The sequence below is a fragment of the Geotrypetes seraphini genome, chromosome 5 (genome assembly GCF_902459505.1).
Source record: "Geotrypetes seraphini chromosome 5, aGeoSer1.1, whole genome shotgun sequence".
Classification (NCBI taxonomy): domain Eukaryota; kingdom Metazoa; phylum Chordata; class Amphibia; order Gymnophiona; family Dermophiidae; genus Geotrypetes; species Geotrypetes seraphini.
This window is the reverse complement of record NC_047088.1, coordinates 9781142-9800024: the sequence shown is the minus strand read 5'-3', so window position 1 is coordinate 9800024 and position 18883 is coordinate 9781142. Positions and strand designations below refer to the sequence as shown.

Sequence of the window (18883 nt, the reverse complement as noted above, 5' to 3'; positions counted from 1 at the left end):
GGGGGGGGGGGGTGTCAAAAAATGATGGGCCCCGGGTGCCACATACCCTAGGTACGCCACTGCCCTGTCCCATTGTCCCCACACACAGCTTTGGGACGCCGAAGTGTCCCGTTTTCAGGGACAGCGTCCCGAAGCTGTGCGCGGGGACAAAGGGACAGGCGATCGCTTCCCCTCCCTCCCTGCTGCGCCAAAGCCAGCCTCCCTCCTTCCCTCCAGTGCCAGTACAAACCCCTCCTCCCCCGGTCCGCTGCCGCTGCTTGCTGCCCAGAAAAAGAAGGTCCAGGTGACGTTGGAGAGGAAGATCCGGGCTGTCCCTGAAAACGGGACATTTCTGCGTCCAGAAGCTGTGCGTGGGGACAACGGGACAGGGGATCTAAAAACGGGATGGTCCCGTTCAAAACGGGATGTATGGTCACCTTAGGTATGACCAGAATAAAGGGAGTAAGAGCAAATAATAATGGAATGTTGGTATAATAATTATAATTGAAAAAAATGTTCAAAAGACATCAGATGCTGATTATGGAAAATCAAAGTGTAGCCCATGCAATCAGGTAGCAAAATAGCCTCAGAAGCAGCAGGAGGATTGTGGTGGGGGATTGCCTGAGCTCAGAGAGCTACTACTACTATTTCTATAGCACTGTACATGAAATACTTCAGAGACTGTCCTTGCTCAAAGAGCTTCCAGGCATGTGGGATTCTTGCCCCTCCTTTACAAAGCGCCAGCCGCTGCGGTAACAGCTCCGACGCTCATATTATTCCAATGAGTGTCCGAGCTTTTACTGCTGCAGCCAATGCTAGCAGGGCTTTGTAAAGGAGGAGGTTTAGAGAGAGGAAGAGATAATGGTTACTGCAGATGGGCAGAATGGGTGGGCCCTGCCATCATGTTTCATTAAGACAGACACACAGGACAAAAGGTGAACCTGTGTAGACTGCGCAGGTAGGGATTTACAAGGGAAATATGGAGGGAATGACACTGATATTGGGGATAGGACTTAAAGGCCAGTTCAAAAGAGTGGGCCTTTAGCTTGCATTTGCAGGTAGGCTCTGTCACTGGAGAGAAAACTTCGATTCCCAGAATGCCCTTGTCCCCGAGTGGGCGGAGAGGCCCCGCCCCTCCTTTGTTGCGCCGCTGCCTGGCATCCTCACAGATGAGACGCCTCCAGCCTTCAGGAAGGCACGCGGGCTGCAGTCACGTGGCAGCCACCAGGGAGTCTGCGCGCGCTCCTTCGCTGCCGGGCCCTGGGTTGCCATAGAGACGGCAGTCGGCCCAGACCTGTGACGCACTTCTGGGCGCCGGCGCCGCCGATTGATGACGTCTCCGGCTCCACGTCGGAGCAGTGAGGGGACGAAAATGGCGGAAGCGGAGGACAGCAGCAAACCGCTGGTGAGAGAGCGGGCCCGGTGCTCTGGTGTTACTGGGTGTCGTTCGCCTCTTTCTGGCAGAGACCCTGAAGCCTCGCGCCAAGTGGGGAAATGAGCGAAGGACGCGAGTCTCTACGTAACCGAATGCGTGACGTCATGCCAGGTTGCTGTAGGCCAGGGGTGTCAAAGTCCCTCCTGGAGGGCCGCAATCCAGTCGGGTTTTCAGGATTTCCCCAATGAATATGCATGAGATCTATTTGCATGCACTGCTTTCATGGTATGCTAATAGATCTCATGCATATTCATTGGGGAAATCCTGAAAACCCGACTGGATTGCGGCCCTCCAGGAGGGACTTTGAGATCCCTGCTGTAGGCGGCTTCCCTCAGACTGGAGTAAAGGTAGGGATTGGGATGTGGCTCAGGCCCTTTTCACTTCTCCTGTTCCCAGAGGGTTTCTGGTCCATTGCAAGGGTTGCTTCCAAGCTTATGGCCACCCTTTTTATGCCTTCCCCTTGTTTTATTTGTTAATGTACATACCTTGGTACATAATACTTGAGATGATGGAGGGTTAAGTGGCTTGCTCAAAATAGCACCACTGGGACCCAGGGGTTGACCTTCTGCTCTAAGCATTAGGCTGCACCGCCATACTCATTGTTCATTTAGGTAAAGTTCTTTTGCATTGATGTGGCTGTAAGCAGGGCTCAGTTTCTAAGGAAGGGCCTGGAATGCAATTCCAGCGAGCTAGTGCAGTGACCTTAAATTAGAGTCCTATACACATTTCCTAAAAGGCCCATTTAGTAAAACACATTAGGCTTAGCACATTAAATATGGGACTTTTTTGCCTTAAGGCAGTTTTCAATTATTTTATTTTCAGGTCGTACACTATTATTCACATTAGTGCACGTTATCTAAAAATACAGGACTGGGGGCAACATGGATTCACTAGAGGTAGGTCTTCTCAGACAAATCTGATACATTTCTTTGACTGGGCAACTAGAGGATGTGCGCTAGATGTGTATTTAGATTTTAGCAAAGCCTTTGATAGTGTTCCACACAGGCGTGTAATAAATAAACTGAGTGCCCTTGGATGGGTCCCAAAGTGACGGGCTGGGTCAGGAACTGGTTGAGTGGAAGGCAACAGAGGGTAGTGATCAATGGAGATCACTCTGAGGGAAAGGGATGTTGCCAGTGGTGTGCTTCAAGGTTCTATTCTTGGGCCTGTTCTTTTTAACATTTTTATATAAACGATATTGCTGAAGGGTTGTCAGGTAAGATTTGCCTCTTGGCGTATGATACGAAAATCTTCAATAGAGTAGACAAGCCAGATAGTGTGAATAACATGAAGAAAGACCTGGCGAAGCTTGAAGAATGGTCTGAAATTTGGCAGCTAAAATTTAATACCAAGAAATGCAAGGTCATACATTTGGGTTGCAAAAAAACGGAGGGAACGGTACAGTTTAGGGGGGTGAAGAACTTATATGTACAACGGAAGAGCAAGACTTGGGTGTGATAGTATGTGATGATCTTAAGGTGGCCAAACAGGTTGAAAAGGTGAAGGCGAAAGTTAGAAGGATGCTAAGGTGCATAGGGAGAGGTATGGCCAGTAGGAAAAAGGAGGTATTGATGCCTCTGTATAAGACTTTGGTGAGATGGCATTTAGAATATTGTGCACATTTCTGGAGGCCGCACCTTTAAAAAGATATAAAAAGGATGGAGTCGGTCCAGAGGAAGGCTACTAAAATGGTGTGTGATCTTTGTGATAAGGTGTATGGGGACAGACTTAAAGATCTCAATCTGTATACTTTGGAGGAAAGGTGGGAGAGGGGAGATATGATAGAGACGTTTAAATAACTACATAATATAAATGTGCATGAGTCAAGTCTCTTTCATTTGAAAGGAAACTCTGCAATGAGAGGACATAGGATGAAGTTAAGAGGTGATAGGCTCCGGAGTAATCTGAGGAAATACTTTTTTACAGAAGAGGGCCTGGGATAGGCACATGGGATCTCTCAGAGAGAAAGAGATAATGGTTACTGCGGATGGGCAGACTAGATGGGCCATTTGGCCTTTATCTGCCATCATGTTTCTAACACAAGAGCACTTACTTGCCCCTTTTATTTAAGAGACACTAAGGCCCTGATTCTGTAAAACATGTCTAAAGTTAGGCGCCTAAGTTAGTTGTCCTTTGTAGAATAATGCTCAGTGGAGTTCAGCACTGTTTAGGCATCCTTTAGAGAATCTAGTTTTAGGTGTCCTTAATGTTATAATATTTTATTATGTTATTAGAATGGTGATTTTATGCTGTTTTTCATTATAATTGTAATACTGGGAGTTGGATCTGTTTAATGCTTTTACTGGGATTCGAACCAGCAACATTAGGGTAGAAGGCTGTAGGTTTAACCAGTGTGCTACAGAGTGAGCTAACAAGTCTTATAGGCATTGTAAGGAAGTCTACTTTTTTGCATAGTTTAGGCTTCAGATAGACCTGAGTTCTAAGGATGGAACTTAGGCACAGTTTGGACGTCCTTAATGCAATCTGCTAAATAACTCTGGGTTTTTATTTTTACTTTATTAAGCTCAAAATACATTTAATAAGCCACTACGTAAACAGAGCACATCAATACAAAGATATTGCATGCAAAGCCTTCTATTTTTCTGGGCAAACAGAAATGCTATTTGCTAATTAGAGAGAAAGATCCATTAACTGAAGCACAGCAAATGAAAAAAAATAACAGCTTTAAGTTTCTTGCTAAAAAGCTACCCTTTTTTTTCTCACTAAAGATTGCTCCAGTGAGATCATTCTTAAAACAGGTGGATTCAGCAAATAAAGCATATGACAAAAATATATAGATTGCAAGCGTAACTTCATTTGCAAATGGTTAAAAACAGAAAAAACCAGATACAGACCTTAGTATGGCTTCTACTTCATTGCAAATGGAGGTTTGCAGCTGCACAATGGTGGTGACCTCATTGTGAGATCATCAAGGTGCACCTGCAAGGTAGAATGCCACAATGGAAGCACAATTAAAATATGTACTGGGGGAGCTGGTTGGGATTTGAACTTATGGTCTCTGGAAGAGGAGCACAGGGCTTTTACTTATTGAGCTATATAGCAGCTTTCAGGCAGGTGTCTCTGACTGCCCTGTGATATGATAGCCTGTGATCTGTAGTTTTAGGTATTCTTGGTCAAATTGGATATTTTCAGTGAATTAATATAAACAGAAGTTGACACAACCCCTAAAGGGTACAGCATTAAAAGCTGTAGAAAGATGTCATATTTAATACATAGTTCCTTTTTATGTGCACCTTTTATAAAAACAAAATAAAATGTGTAAAAGTTTGAATTGTACCACCTCCTTTGGCAGAAATGATAACTTCTAAATGTTTCCTCTTCTTGATTATAGAACTTTTCTCCAGTCTTGCTTGCACAAATCTTTGTTCATATCTCTTTATTATAAAAAGAAAAAGAACCAAATAAAAAAAAATAATAGAAACAGTGCTGTGTCTTAAGCAATGACTATGTACCTTCCTCCATTGAGAAAAATGGCCATTTAACCCTTCCCTCTGTTTTCTGTCTGATAACCAATTACTAATCCATGACTCCATTGCCTCCTATCCCATGACTCTAATTTTCTCACGAGCCTCTTGTGAGGAACTTTGTCATTAACACCTTCAAAGAAGTGAAGCAAATTGATAAGGCAAGACCTCCCTTGGCTGAAACCATACTGACTCTCTCCCATTCAATCTACGTGCTCCACAATTTTATTTTTTTAAATTGTTTCCACTATTTTGCCCAGCACTGAAGTCAGGCTTACCGGTCTGTAATTTCCTGGATCTCCCCATGAATCCTTTTTTAAAATCAGCATAACATTGGCCACCCTCCAATCTTCAGGTACTATAGACGATTTTAGCGACAGGTTGCAGATTACTAACAGCAGTTCAGCATTTCAGGTTTGAGTTATTTCAGTACCCTGGGATGTATACCATCCGGTGCAGGTGATTTATCACTCTTTAACTTGTCAGTTTGGTTTAGTTCATTAGTTCATCTTACAGTTTCAGGGGAGGGGAGGGGGGTGCCATGGTTAAAAACTAAATTCCAAAAGCCCTACATTTGGTCCTTTGTACACCCTCTCCTCAGAGATTGAAGACTGCTTCTGCAGAACCCTCTGCTCCAGATACCCTGAGAACCTGGATTCCTTGACCTGGAGGAGACTGAGAGCACGCCAGCCATTTTCTCAATTCCAAACTCGTGCATTTGAAATTAGTGTCTTTTTTTCTTTTTGATTAAAGTGAAGGGGTTTTGGATTTAGCTTACCTTTTCAGTAGTAGCTCGAGGTGAGTTACATTCAGGTACAGGAGGTATTTACTCATCTCAGGATGACTTATCATATGAGTTTGTAATTGAGGCAGTGGAAGATTAAATGACTTACCCAAGGTTACACTGAACTGCAGAGGGATTTGAAATGGATTTCTCTGGTTGTCTGCCTGATGCTATAACCATTAGGGTTCTTCATTAGACTATACTTGCTTTTAGTCCACTAGAATGATAGAAATAATCCCCAAATAAGTGTTTGGCAATACTCTTCATTGTACTAATTCCTTTCAAGAGCTCATCTCCTTTCATCAGGCTCCTGCAGAATAAGGATGGTGTTTCCCAAACAGCTCAATAAACATCTGCTGAATTGCAGAGGAAGTGAGGCATTTACTTTCATCTTTCTCACCCCTCTGTAAATGCATCCATCCCATTCCCCCCTTTGTTTTCTGCTTTCCAACTTTGTAGCTTTGTATAATGAAATTGGGTTACTAGGCTTTAAAATACCTTTTTTTTTTGTCTTTCCCACTAGTTTGCTGGCCTGTCAGATGTGTCTATATCAGAAGATATCCCAGTGGAAGGAGAGATCACGGTCCCGGTGGGCACTCAGTCTCAGGATGAGGACAGCTCCACTCTGGATGAACCCGTTAAGGAAACCATTGTATGTTTGTTTTCTGGGCTTAAGCGTGACACTGAATGTAAAAGCATTGTGCTCCTTGTGATTTGTGTTCAAATACACTTATTTCTTAACAAAAGAAACTCCTGTACATTATGTGACGTGCTTTCTGGAATTACTCTTGAAGCTACCCGCTTGGAATGATTTTTATTTTTTTTGCAAGCCAATGCAGTTCCTACAACAGGAAGAACTCTTTCTGATTAGATTGTAAGCTCTGTCCAGCAGGAATTCTCTCTTCATGGCTAATGTAATATACAGTGTTACATGTATCTGGCAGTGCTTTAAAACTAAGTAGTGGTAGTAGTCCCCTCACTTTCACGTTCCATGGCTTTTAGTGTCGGATCACTGATAAGGGCAGGGGCAGTGTTCAAGTTAATGAGCCTATCATTCTGGAATTGCTTTGTGCGGGCCTGCCTGCGATGGCTTCTGCTTTTCCTTTTAAAATCTGAGTAAACTCATGCAAGAAATGTGTTTTTGAGACTGAGCTGCTACTGAGGTCAAGCCTCAAAACAATTCTGCCAAAAATGGGAGAGGCCAGTTTGAATAAGGAATTTGGAGTGTTAAAGAATAGAAATGCCAAGCTGGCAGTATGGGTGATTGTAAAGCACAACTTGAAACTGGCGAGTGTTCTTCTATGGGATAATAATCCTGACTGCAGTATTAAAGGCACTAAATACAAAAATTCCCCAGTGGAAAAACCTATACCAAATAATATAAACCAAATACTTTCCACTTAATCTAATATGTTAATGAAAGGTCAATTATACTAACAAGAGATAGCCTCAGTAATGGAGCCTACGCGTAGCCAAAATCAATGACTGGGGTATTCAGCGTAGTTATACTTGCTCCTTATTCTCCAATCATTGGCCTCACTCTTGTGACTATACTTAATTCAAACACATAATTTTGCTAAAAGTTATTTATTTAAATTATCATTTTTTTCTTATCTTTTCAATTTTATAACTTATTCTTATTAAAACTTTTTATTACACTCATACTACCCCTTTCATTATACTCACATTCTAATTCTTTCACTACACTCTTATTTAACCCCTTTCATAACAATCTACCTCTTATGAGCCTACTTACTTTCCGTTTTATCTATTAATAGTTATTATAGAGACAAGGCATTCATTCACACTTGTCTTGAGTCAGCATTTATATTGCATAACAGCCTTTTTCTCATAAACCTGCTTGCTTTCAGTTATATCTATTGATAGTTATTTTAAACAAGGCATTCATCCAAACTTATCTTGAGTCAGCACTTGTATTTCAAGACAGCCAACGTGGCCAACGTTTCGTGGGCGTAAACTCGAACCCACTGCCTCAGGGCCAGATAATTTAGGAAACAAGTCGCTGAAAAAAGTACAAGAAAGTTCATTTAGAGAAACGTAATGCATTCAGATTTATTGTGCACGATAAGTTCACTTACTTGCTGCTCAGTATTCAATTGAAATTCATTACTGAGGCTATCTCTTGTTAGTATAATTGACCTTTCATTAACATATTAGATTAAGTGGAAAGTATTTGGTTTATATTATTTGGTGCAGTATTAAAGGGACATAAGCTCCTGATAGGGACATGCCTGAGAAGGATGAGAACTGCACCACGTAAAAGCAAACTTCAAAATAAAATTAACCTGGAAGGACCAAATGACTTAAATGGTCTGGTCATGATCTATAATAAAGCTGTTTCTCTGACATAGATAAGGATAGGATATTTCTGCTCTTTCAGATGCGGGACCTAAAGGCAGTTGGGAAGAAGTTTGTTCACGTCATGTATCCCAGAAAGAGCAGCGCACTTCTGCGAGACTGTAAGTACCGTGCTGTGGCCTAATTATTATTTGAGTAGCACCCTTTGCTTTCCTACGACTGTCAGAGCAGAAGTTGAAAAAAAAAAGTCCAGAAAGCAGATTTCTAAATTTACTATATTACATTAACTTTTTTTTTTTTTGGCAAATAAGTGAAAACTGTAAGGCTCTGACTTGGCATATGACATTAAAAAAGGGCAGTTTCTATCTAGTTGGATGCCAAAGTAGCACTCTGTTACACTCGCAGGACTTGATCGGTCCAATACATACAGACTATGACCATAAATCAAGCCTACTGCATTTTATTGGTTAACAGTAATATATGTACCTAGATAAGTAAATTGTGTCTTTTCACCCAAATTTGGATCCCCGTGGCCTTTAGAGATAAGATGCACAAGAAGCGCACATAATAGGTGCTGTGGTGAAGATAGACTGTCGGCGTGTCATGAAAGTGGGGGAGGTATGGTGACTTGTAGAGTTTCACAAAGGAGGATTAACATTTCAATCCCTGGGGCTCTCTGACTTATTAACTACAACACAATGCTTCTTTCATGACTTGGATCTGGGAACTGTGATATAAAGCTTATAAACTGCTTGTTTCATGGGTGAGCATGGATATGTTTTTTGTCATTGCTAGTAAGTCTGTTGTTTGTTTTATCAAAACTTGATATACCGCTTTATTTATTGTATAAAAATAACAAGATAAACTAAAAAGAAACTCCAAAAGTTATTATTAAAAGAAAAGCTGAGAACATGCATACAAAAACCAGTCACTCGCAACCATCAAACATAACTATGGCCAGGAAGATGAGCTCATCTGTGCTAAAAGTATTCGGTCTTCTCCATCAGTAGTGTGGGTTATTTTCTGTCTCTTCTCTCCTCTGCAGGGGATCTCTGGGGCCCTTTGGTTCTGTGTGTTACACTAGCACTGTAAGTATCCTTTCTTTACAGAGAACTTAGGCCTAGATGCACTAAATAGGGTCAGCAGGACCACATGAGTCCACTGCAGTCTGATTTTTGGCCAATTCCAAAAGAGCAACTGATGCTCAGACAAGTTTGCATGCAAATGATTTGAGCAGAAGTTCATCGTAATCCCCGTCCAATCTCGCCGATGAATCGCTGTGAGAGCAACCCTCATACATGCGTGTGATCTGGCAAGGGAAGCCCCAGAGCAGCCACTCAACTGTTTGGGGCAGGAAACTTTTTAAAAAAATTTTATTTAAATGAACACAGATACTGTGCGTGTTATCTGTGCACAATATCTGTCCCCATTAAAAATAAAAGTTGTGCTGCGCCCCCCCCCCCCCCGACCACAGCCATCTCACCCTCACTCCACCAACGACAACCATGGGTCCCCAAATCCCCTGACATTGACAGCTGCCCCCTTGACAGCGACGCACCCAGAGAGTAGAGATGCCCACTCCCTCCTGCCTCAGCAATCCAGTTGTGCATCTGAGCCACCTGGACCCCCCAATTCTCCCCAGGGCATTCTCCAATGCTTCCCCCAACACTCCCCCAACCCTACACGAAAATCCCCCCCTTCTCACCAGCCCACCAACAAGACTCCAAAAGAAGGCCATGGTGGGCTTGGAGGGTCAACTCAGAACCGCCCCCCATCTCAAGCAATTCCCCAGCCCTTCCTCCGTACCTCGTTGTAGAAGCCGTCAAGAGGGATGCCCACTCCCTCTTGCCATTAGGCCCACCTCTTCAAAATGGCGGGCCTTCCCCTTCCCAGTGCATCCTGGTATGCACAGGGGAGGGGCCTAAGACTCTGGCTTATTTCCAGAAGTATTTCTCTCATTTTGTTTCCATGAGTATACCTAGTAAATAATATCCATTGTGTCTTACAGAGTAGATTGTAGAGGAGATCTCATAAAACTTGTACTAGTCCTGAGTTCAGTACAGAGGTTATTATTATGGGTATGACAGGCCCTAGTATTGGTACGTTATGATCCTGCAGTGGTAGGTGGAAGATTTGAACGACATATGCTGAATATATAGTAACATGGTAAATGACAGCAGATAAAGACCTGGACAGTCCATCAAATTTCAAGGTCTAGGTGGTTTATATTTAAATATTATAAAACTAGGAAAAATTCAACAAAATACACAAAGCACACCCAAAAACCCCCAACTATAAGTACAAAAGGAAAGGAGGGCAGAACATCATAATCATGACAGAAGGAGGAAAAAAAGGGATGGAAAGTGGGGATTCCAGTCTGCCCAGCATCACACGCACTATTCATTCATGATTAAATTGTCTGTCTTTGACATTTCTGGCTTATAGACTGTAGGTCTGCTTGCTACTGCCCTTAGGTTTCAAATAATGAGACATTAGAGCAGAATGGGAGGTGGATGTAATGTTCATAACATGCATGCGTGGAGCAGTGTTCACAGCAAGAGTGTGAATAAATTGCCTGAACTCCTGCCCTGGGAATGAGGGCAATTTAAGGAGTGGTGGAAGGAGTGCAGTAATGTCAACAGTGGTGCTAAGAGCAGATCACAGATCCACTGCTAGAATCTAGGACACCAAGAGTGTAACAGATGGTACTGGAGTCACCTTCTGTGCCAGCTTCTAATTCAGATTATAAACTGAAAAGAGAGAGGGGGCAGAGAGTGCTGCCATTCTGCTTTGTGCCAACATTCTTTATTTTAATAATGAAAGCTTTGAAAATGGATTGAAAAATGGGCACTTTTTATATTTACGGAGCTTTTAGAAAGCACTTTTCAGCAGGTGTTCAGATTGGTAAAGTGGGCACATTAATGCAGCTTTATGGGTGCAGCTGTACTGACCCTCTCTTCCCATTTGCCGCCTCTTCCTCTCAGAATGCTGCAGGGAGAATCCGCCGACAGTAAGGAAGAGGGTGCTCCCCAGTTTGCAGAGGTGTTTGTCATTATCTGGTTCGGAGCTGTCATCATAACATTAAACTCTAAACTCCTGGGAGGGACCATGTGAGTACTGAACAATCCAGACCCTCCTGGAAGGTCTTGGGGCTTTCTGCTAGAGACCAGACATTGACTCTTCTCTTTCTCCTGCAGTTCTTTCTTCCAGAGCCTGTGTGTGCTGGGCTACTGTATCCTTCCCCTGACTGTAGCCCTGTTTGTCTGCAGGCTGGTGGTGCTCTTGGGGAGTGGAGGTTTAGTCGGTTTCATCGTCAGACTCGTCATAGTTACTGCTATGTTTGCTTGGTCCATATTTGGTAAGTGTGGCTGACACCAGAATAAAAAGCAATTGAGGAAGTCAGAGAGTAACTATTCCAATACGTGTTTGGGATTCTGCTATTAGCTTTCTGCTGTCCTGAGTGTGAACATGTTTCTCTTGAAAACTTAGCTGAATGCTGCCAAACAACACCTCTGTCTAATAATGCTATAGAAAAGGTTTATTTATTTATATCCCGCCCTTACCCAGGGAGGGTTACAAAAATGCATAAATATAAATCAACTCCAAATAATACAACACAACACACACTACTTAAACAAACTAGGTGGGCGAACAAGATGCCATTTAAGTAATCGCTTAAAACTTTCCAAATTCTGCTGCTGACCTATGTATAAGGGTAACTTATTCCATTTTCTTGGGCCCATACAACAAAATATGCAATCCCTGGACACTGCCAGTCTAAGGTCTTTAACAGATGGAATATGTAATTCTACCAACCCTGTAGTAGTAGAAGGAGACGTGACAAATAGTCGTTTGCTAAGGTTTCCCCTAGACAAGTCACCAAATTGAGCAGGACTGGAAAAGTTCAGCATAGCCCCTGCTTCCTGTGTCACCTCTCAGCCTCCTTTTGCTCTAGTGATGGGGAAAGGCAGGGATTTTGTGGCCTTCAGGAGATTTGGCAGGTACGGGTCGAGGCGGATCCAGAGGGTCGAAGTGTGGCGATTGTTTTTGCTAGGTCATCATGAGATATTGGTTCAAAGTGATTAAGGTTTTCGGTTCCAGGTTCTCTTGTAGAGGGGGGGGGTGGGGGTGGTTCTGGGCGTTTGCTGAGTTTTGAGGTGTTGGATCAAGATTGGTGTGAATGCGATATATTTTTTTTTTTTTTTTCTTGGAAGTAGACAGAGAGGGTTTCACTATCCAGGTTGGTTTGTCGGGTTTTTTTCTGGTTTTCTTGTGAAGCCGCGAGTAAGATTTTTGTCAGTGTGAAGAGATTCTTCGATCTATTTGGAGCTTTCTAGAAAATTCCAGTTAGCATCTATATTTAGGGGCGGGATTTGCATGTGAATTTTATGCATAGTATCAAAAGGGGGGGGGAGACCATCATGACCATGGGAGGATTAAGGACATACATACAATTTATGTGCAACATTATAGAATAAGGAGGGATCCACGCCTAATTTAGTGAAAGGATTTACACCATGTTTCAGTTGGTGTAAATGGCTAAAGTTGGCAGTGCCAAGTTCTATTCTGTAAGCGAAGCGTAACTTTCAGTTCCATTTAGTGTCCTTAATGTTTAACATCTGTATGGCTGGGCAAAGTTATCAGCAAATTTGGCCTTAGCTGTCACACCTGTGTTGCTCCCACTGGGGGCTGAAGAGTTCTCTTCTGTAAACTGTAGGCTCGGATTCTACAGGGGCCACCAAAGGTTAGGCGGAGGTAGCCTCTCTATTGCCACCTAACTTAATTGATTTAATTTCCTTTAACCAACATGATAATTGATCATGTCGATTAAAAGCAATTAAACGATCATAAAAAAAGAGGGCGCCTCCACAGATGGTGCCGGAACCACAACTACGGAGGCGTCTACTGGCAGCTAAGGGTGAAATGGGCTTGATGAATGCCGGAAGTACTCTTGGGCATCGGTTGGCGACTCCATAGTCACGATTCTGCTAAAAACGCCATCAGCAGCCAGACTCCCTTTCTAGAGGCCTTCTCTCCTGTTTCTAAGCACTCGTGTCCTTAACTTACTTTGTAAATGTCTTATTGTAACCCGTTCTGAGCTTCTGGGAGGACGGGATAAAATCACAGACAGGCGTTGTAAATGTAGGCCTTGAAAACCCTGGCCCATGTTTCTGGCGCCTATCTGTAACTTGGGCTCGATTCTATAAACGGAGCAGTCATGTGAGTGACACGCAATCGGTACCACTTCTAGAACCCGGGCCTTAAGTTTAGAATCACAAATTGTAGAGGAAAAGTCAATAGTCTGTTAATCTAAATATTGAAGGGGAGATACTAGATATTCCTCTGTGATATAACTATAATAATTTACCAATTATCACAGCTCTTCAATTAATCATACAATACTGTGCCACCTTACTTTGTAAATGATCAACCACAGAATTTTTTGTGAAATGCTCAGACCATACACCCCGTGTTCGGTGATAATTCCAAACTGAGGTTCAAAAGGGGACCATCATGGCAATCACCGTCCCCGTACACCAACCATTCCAAACAGACTTATCACGGTGTTAATTACTTAACACTTTACAAAAATGCTAATGAAAATCAAATTTCAATGACTTATCTGGAGATGGTGGTATTGATGATACTTATGAACCCCAGACCGCTTTAAAAAGACTTCTCCATTCAAAATCTTCTCTGTCTTTCTTTTTTTCTTCTTTTTCTCTTTTATTCATATAAAACTGTGCTGATATCCCCGTCCCCCCGACTCGAGTTTCGCGTCTTCATCAGGGAAGGACATTGAATTAGCTCTCCATATATCGAAAGGGCATCGGAAGGAGTCCTGCTTCCGATGCCCTTTCGATATATGGGATTCAGTATGGAATGTTGCTACTATTTAGGGTTCTGGAATGTTGCTACTCCTTGGGTTTTGGCCACTTACTAGGGACCTGGATTGGCTACCGTGAGGATGGGCTACTGGACTTGATGGACCACTGGTCTGACCCAGTAAGGCTATTCTTATGAGCTAGGAAGGCCGTTATGAAGCTTGAAATGGTGAGGCAGATCAACTCTTTCTATAGGCAGGAGCATTGAGGAAGGCAACTTTCTCCCTTCTCATCTTGCACTTAGATTACTATAACTCCACCTTAGGATTCAGCACCCAAGTAAAAGATTTGGCTGTCATTGTAGACACTACGCTGAAATCTTCTGCCCAGTGTGCAGCAGCGGTCAAAAAAGCAAATGGGATGCTAGGATTTTTTTTTTCCTAGGGTACGTATTCAGGTCTTAAATGGTTGTTCTGTATAAGGTAAGAATCCTACTAGTATAATGTCTAACAAAGACCAAGATTAATCACTGAGCTTTGGAATAACCTTACTGCCCCACTTCGGAATCTGGACTCCTTCCAACTATTCCGAAAGCATCTGAAAACTAGGCTATTCACAAAAATGTAATGCTCTCTTCCCCCCTACTCAACCTCCTTTCTTGTATTAAGCTCTTGTAAACCGTGCCGAGCTCTATAACTATGGAGAGGATGCGGTATATAAACTTAAGGTTTAGATTAGATTAGATCAATGTGTGGAAGTCCTAGTAGTTGTGCTACTCTCTTGTACACTTGTCGATATTAGTGCAGGGAAAAAGGGCTCACGGGTGCCTGACGTTAGAATATTCGTGTCAGGTTACCCTTAAGTGAGCTATCATTAGCCTTCAAACTACCCCCTACACCTCTGTGGCTTTATCTTTTTATTTTTTTGCCTTACAGCAATTTTTGCTAATTATTGACAATAAATTGTTACTTAGCTTTAGCTAGAAGCTGATGGGTGGCCACTGGTAGACTATGTTGAATTCTCATGGGGGAGGGAGATGCGACTGTTTGTGGGGTGGAGGGGTTTTAAGGTATTGTTATCTGCTCCAAAAAAGACCTTGCGGAGCAAGAGTAAAGGCCTCAAGTCCCTGTGTCGGGACTCAGTGGTTTGAAGGTTAGCATTGGGGGGGAAGGGAGTGGTATGTTGTACACTTATGTTGGTATTGTTTGTATTATCTGACATAATTCAATAAAAACAGATGTTAAAATAAAGAAAAGCAAACAGGATGCTAGGAATTGTTAGGAAAGGGAGTTACTGTACATAATTGCTTACTTTGCTAGTTTTCCGTTTAATTTTTTTATATTGTCCCATTCTATCCGTTGTCTATGGCATCTTGTCTTATGATTCTTAATCAAGGAAGGAATGTCATAAATGTTGAATTAAATAATTTGTTAGCAGTGCCAATGTGTGTGCTAGACCCAGTCCTACTAGCTAGAGCAGGGATGAATCACATATATAAGAAGGTGGCCCAGCCCAAGTAAGAAGAGGTTCACTGCTCTCTCTCTTTCCTTCTCTTTCAGCATCCACAGCCTTCCTGGCAGACAGCCAGCCTCCAAACAGAAAAGCCCTGGCCATCTACCCCATCTTCCTCTTCTATTTCGTTATTAGTTGGATGATCCTAACCTTCACAGCTGGGAGCATAGAGAAGCCTGGCAAAAACTGAGGGCTGCCAAGTCTCAGACTGATACCGCAGCATCTCCTCATCATCTGTGTAGGAAATCCCTCCGATGGTACAACTGAGACGACCAGCTAAACTCTTTAGTTTAATCTTGTGATTGTTAACTTAAAAAAATAATAGAAATATTATCAACACTGTCCTGCTTCTGGGAGACGGGTTAATCCGGGAATTGGGTGACAGTTCTTTGCCTGCTCGTCAGGAGATGTGCATGGATGGTAGAATATTATTCCTATTCTGCCATCAGGTTTTTGTTGGTTGACTGCTGTATGAGATGCGAGCCTGCATGCAGTCGTAGCTCTTTTGGAGAAAAAGCCAGCGGAAACGATGAGCCATTCTGGACACTTCAGCGGTGTCTGGCATGTTCCATGTCTGCAGAAGATCCATGCATGGTCTTATTGCTGAGAGGTTGGTGCCTTTGTAATCACATTTTTGCTATTTCTTTGTACCTGAGGGAAATGCGGACAATTTATTTTTACCGTGCTAAATCTGTTGACTAGACCGTGGAAGGAAGGATTGTGACAGAGCATTGAAGCCTGCTATTAACGCTCCAATATCTCAGTTCAAAGCTGTGGTATGACAGAACAGGTTCTTTTTTTTTTAAAACGCTCTCTTGGAATTTGTTGTTTAACTTGATAGAGCAGCAATTCCTTTGAGACAATTCTGTGTCTTATTTCTAAACACAGTATCAAACCATGTTCAAGGTTAACGGTGTCACTTTAACAACAAATACAAGGGGATCATAAGCATTAGAGCTAAGATGGAGGAGTGGCCTAATGTTTGCACGAGCAGGGAAAACTTAATCACAAAATACTAGTTTACCCTGAGCAGAGAAATAAGCAACTAATCACATCTGAAATCCCAAATTCATCCCTGGAACTTTTTGGTTCTTCAGATCAGCTGTTGGATGCAGCCAGATCTGAATGGAGCAGGACCACTTTGAGTGGCTGGTTCAATATGCAGCCTGATTCTGCTTCCTTATGGTTCCTCTGTCAAACTGACATGTGACTGGATGAAGGTTCAATTCAGGTGTGTGATAACATGCTGATTCCACCAGGGGTTTTAGTGGCGTGAGAAATCCATGCTCTGTCCTCACTAGGTAAAGTTGCTCTTTCCCTCCATCCTGCTGCAGCTCAGACATAGTCATGAATTCGTAGAGTTTATTTCATAGCTAAGTTCAGATTATCTTGTGCGCTTCATACATTAAGGGGCCACATGGAGCAACAAAAGACCACCTGAAGCTCTTTTAACTTCACACACACTTTCTGTGGCCTGACTCCTGAAGCCTCATGTTTGGGGTTGGGTTTGCGAGTTACAGCTCTCTCTGGCGTTAGCACAGGCTTCCGTGTATTTTTTCAGTGAAGCAGCGGCCTGTTATATTTGCTGATGCCAGAAACATCCTTCCTGCTTTGTTCCAAAGATACATCACAGGGACTTAAAACCACTGCCCCCTCGTGCACTGGGGAAGTGAATATGCAATTAGAGGTTGTAACAGTTCAATATGGGCTGGTTTTCATGTTACTTAAGATGCCCGATAGCAGCTCTCTTTTGTAAAATCATTACAGCTGTTCTTGGAAGTGTGGGCATGCGATGGGTTTGACAAGTTCACCTTTACTGTAGGGGGGGGGGCACTTGGATTTGCAAGTAGGGAGATGCCTCATTCCACGCTATAGCTCTAATCTAAATAGACTGAACGGGGGAGGTGGTTCCATTCTTTTATCTCCTTTCCAGGACCAATGAACAAATGAAGAGAAAGTTCCTGCTTCATCTTGAGCCAGTAATGCTACTTTCCTGGCTGTCATCTTCTGCAGCTCCTCTTTTTTGCAGAGTGAGAGAGTTGGTGGGACAGAAACAGCGGCCTCTCGGCTGCCTCAGCAGGAGTGCATTGGCTCCTTTTCACCAACAGATTAATCTCTAGGTGGGCAAATGTACTTTTTATTTGATGACAAATCTGTTAATTATAAATGGTCCATAATATATTTTTTAAGTTAATAAAAGATTTTTGTATGATCTGGAATGATATTGTGCTATGGATTTTATAGTCTACTGGGTGTCGGTGTGTTTACGGTAAGCCCTGCTATTGATGTTTAAAAGACTGTTTCTTTAGCACTCTCCAGACCAGTAGAGGTTAATCTTTACGAATGGGTATATATCCAATCATGACCAGCAGGTGGAGACTGAAAACAAAACTTTGGGACAGTATATACTATCCTCCCTTCTCTATTTCCCTCAGTCTTCTTTCAGTCTCCAGCAGGTGTTGATGTGATCTGTACCCGTCTCCCTTGGTAGGGCTGTTGGAATTTGTTTAGGGGGTTTATAGTCCCTGTTTTTGGCCGGACGGAGCTTGGGCGGACCCTGTTTGGGGGTTCGTCCGACCTCGGGGGTGTCAAACCCGGCGGATCTCGAGCGGGGTCCCTCCCCCCACTTCCTCCACCTCCCCACATTTTTTTAGAGGAGCCTCAGCAGTAAGCCTTGCCCCCTAAATCAAGCAAGGCATATTGCTTCGAGAGCCTGTGGAGTCTGTTCTGTAAAAAAAAAAAAATCCTGAGGTAGTGCTGGTCTGGAGGGTTGTTTCCCTTTAAGAAAACTGTATTTTACTGTATTTTTTCAACTAACCGGCACTTTTTTATAGCTAGGTCGCGTAAGGAGCAATGAGCACTTCTAAAGGGAAAAAGTGCTCATTGTGCTCCAGACGCGAGGCACTCGCGGCCGGCCTGTGCAAGCGGTGTTCAGGCCGGTGCGGTGGAGGAGCTCCGTCGGCAGCGGCTGCAGGCGCCCAGAGCTCCCCGCCGATGGTGCCTCGCGAGTCGGCAGGGAGCAGTGGTGAAGGCCGGTCTTCACCATCCACCCACGGAGGGATTCCCCGAGCCGCCGACGGTCGGGTTTTTGAGGATTCCCTCTCAGCTGATTTTTTGACAGCTGATGCCGGCTTGCCTGCTTTAGCGGCTGAGACTGTTCAGGTTTCTCAGCCGCTACAGGCTATGGAGGGAGCTTTTTTGGCGGGAAAGTCGCCATCTTCTCTGTCTGGCCCCTCCATTTTGTCTTCCACCTCAGGTGACCTTCCCCCTGTTTTGTCCATGCAGGGGCAGGTTTCTGCTGGGTCCCCTGCTGTGGCAGGGAGTCCCTTGGGACCCTCGGAGGGGTTTCTCCTGATTTCTTTTTTTCCTTATGCAGAGCCTATTTTCAGGCGGCTGGGGGTCCCGGATGCGCCCAGGGGGTTTCGGGGGGTGGGGTTTCCTCCGCGCTCCCTGCGGCTTTGCCTCTCTCGTCTGGTGTGGCGTCCCCTCCGCCGCCTCCCTTGTCCAAGCGTCCGCGGGTGTCGTGGGACGAGGATTTGTGGTC

The 18883-nt window shown here is 43.6% G+C and overlaps 1 protein-coding gene across 2 annotated transcripts; it reads left to right on the top strand.

Moving 5' to 3' along the window:
- The first annotated feature begins 1219 nt into the window (after nucleotides 1–1219).
- YIPF6 (Yip1 domain family member 6) lies at nucleotides 1220–17558 on the top strand. Of its 2 annotated transcripts, none has more exons than XM_033946651.1 (7): nucleotides 1220–1384; nucleotides 6207–6335; nucleotides 8085–8163; nucleotides 9048–9090; nucleotides 10987–11112; nucleotides 11200–11360; nucleotides 15387–17558. In XM_033946651.1, exons 1-7 carry the CDS (start codon nucleotides 1310–1312, stop codon nucleotides 15527–15529), a joined length of 756 nt encoding a protein of 251 aa, XP_033802542.1. In that variant the 5' UTR covers nucleotides 1220–1309; the 3' UTR covers nucleotides 15530–17558. The 2 variants fall into 2 exon arrangements, with proteins under 2 accessions (XP_033802542.1, XP_033802541.1); XM_033946650.1 differs by lacking the exon at nucleotides 1220–1384 and adding an exon at nucleotides 1644–1761.
- The last annotated feature ends 1325 nt before the right edge of the window (nucleotides 17559–18883 follow it).

Bases quoted from the DNA above. Each gene is read 5' to 3' on its own strand.
- YIPF6 (XM_033946650.1), top strand. From the start codon at position 1,657: ATGCATATTCATTGGGGAAATCCTGAAAACCCGACTGGATTGCGGCCC. The intron at 1,762-6,206 runs GTAGGGATTGGG...CTTTCCCACTAG, and splicing joins TCCCTCAGACTGGAGTAAAG to TTTGCTGGCCTGTCAGATGT. The intron at 8,164-9,047 runs GTAAGTACCGTG...TCTCCTCTGCAG, and splicing joins CAGCGCACTTCTGCGAGACT to GGGATCTCTGGGGCCCTTTG.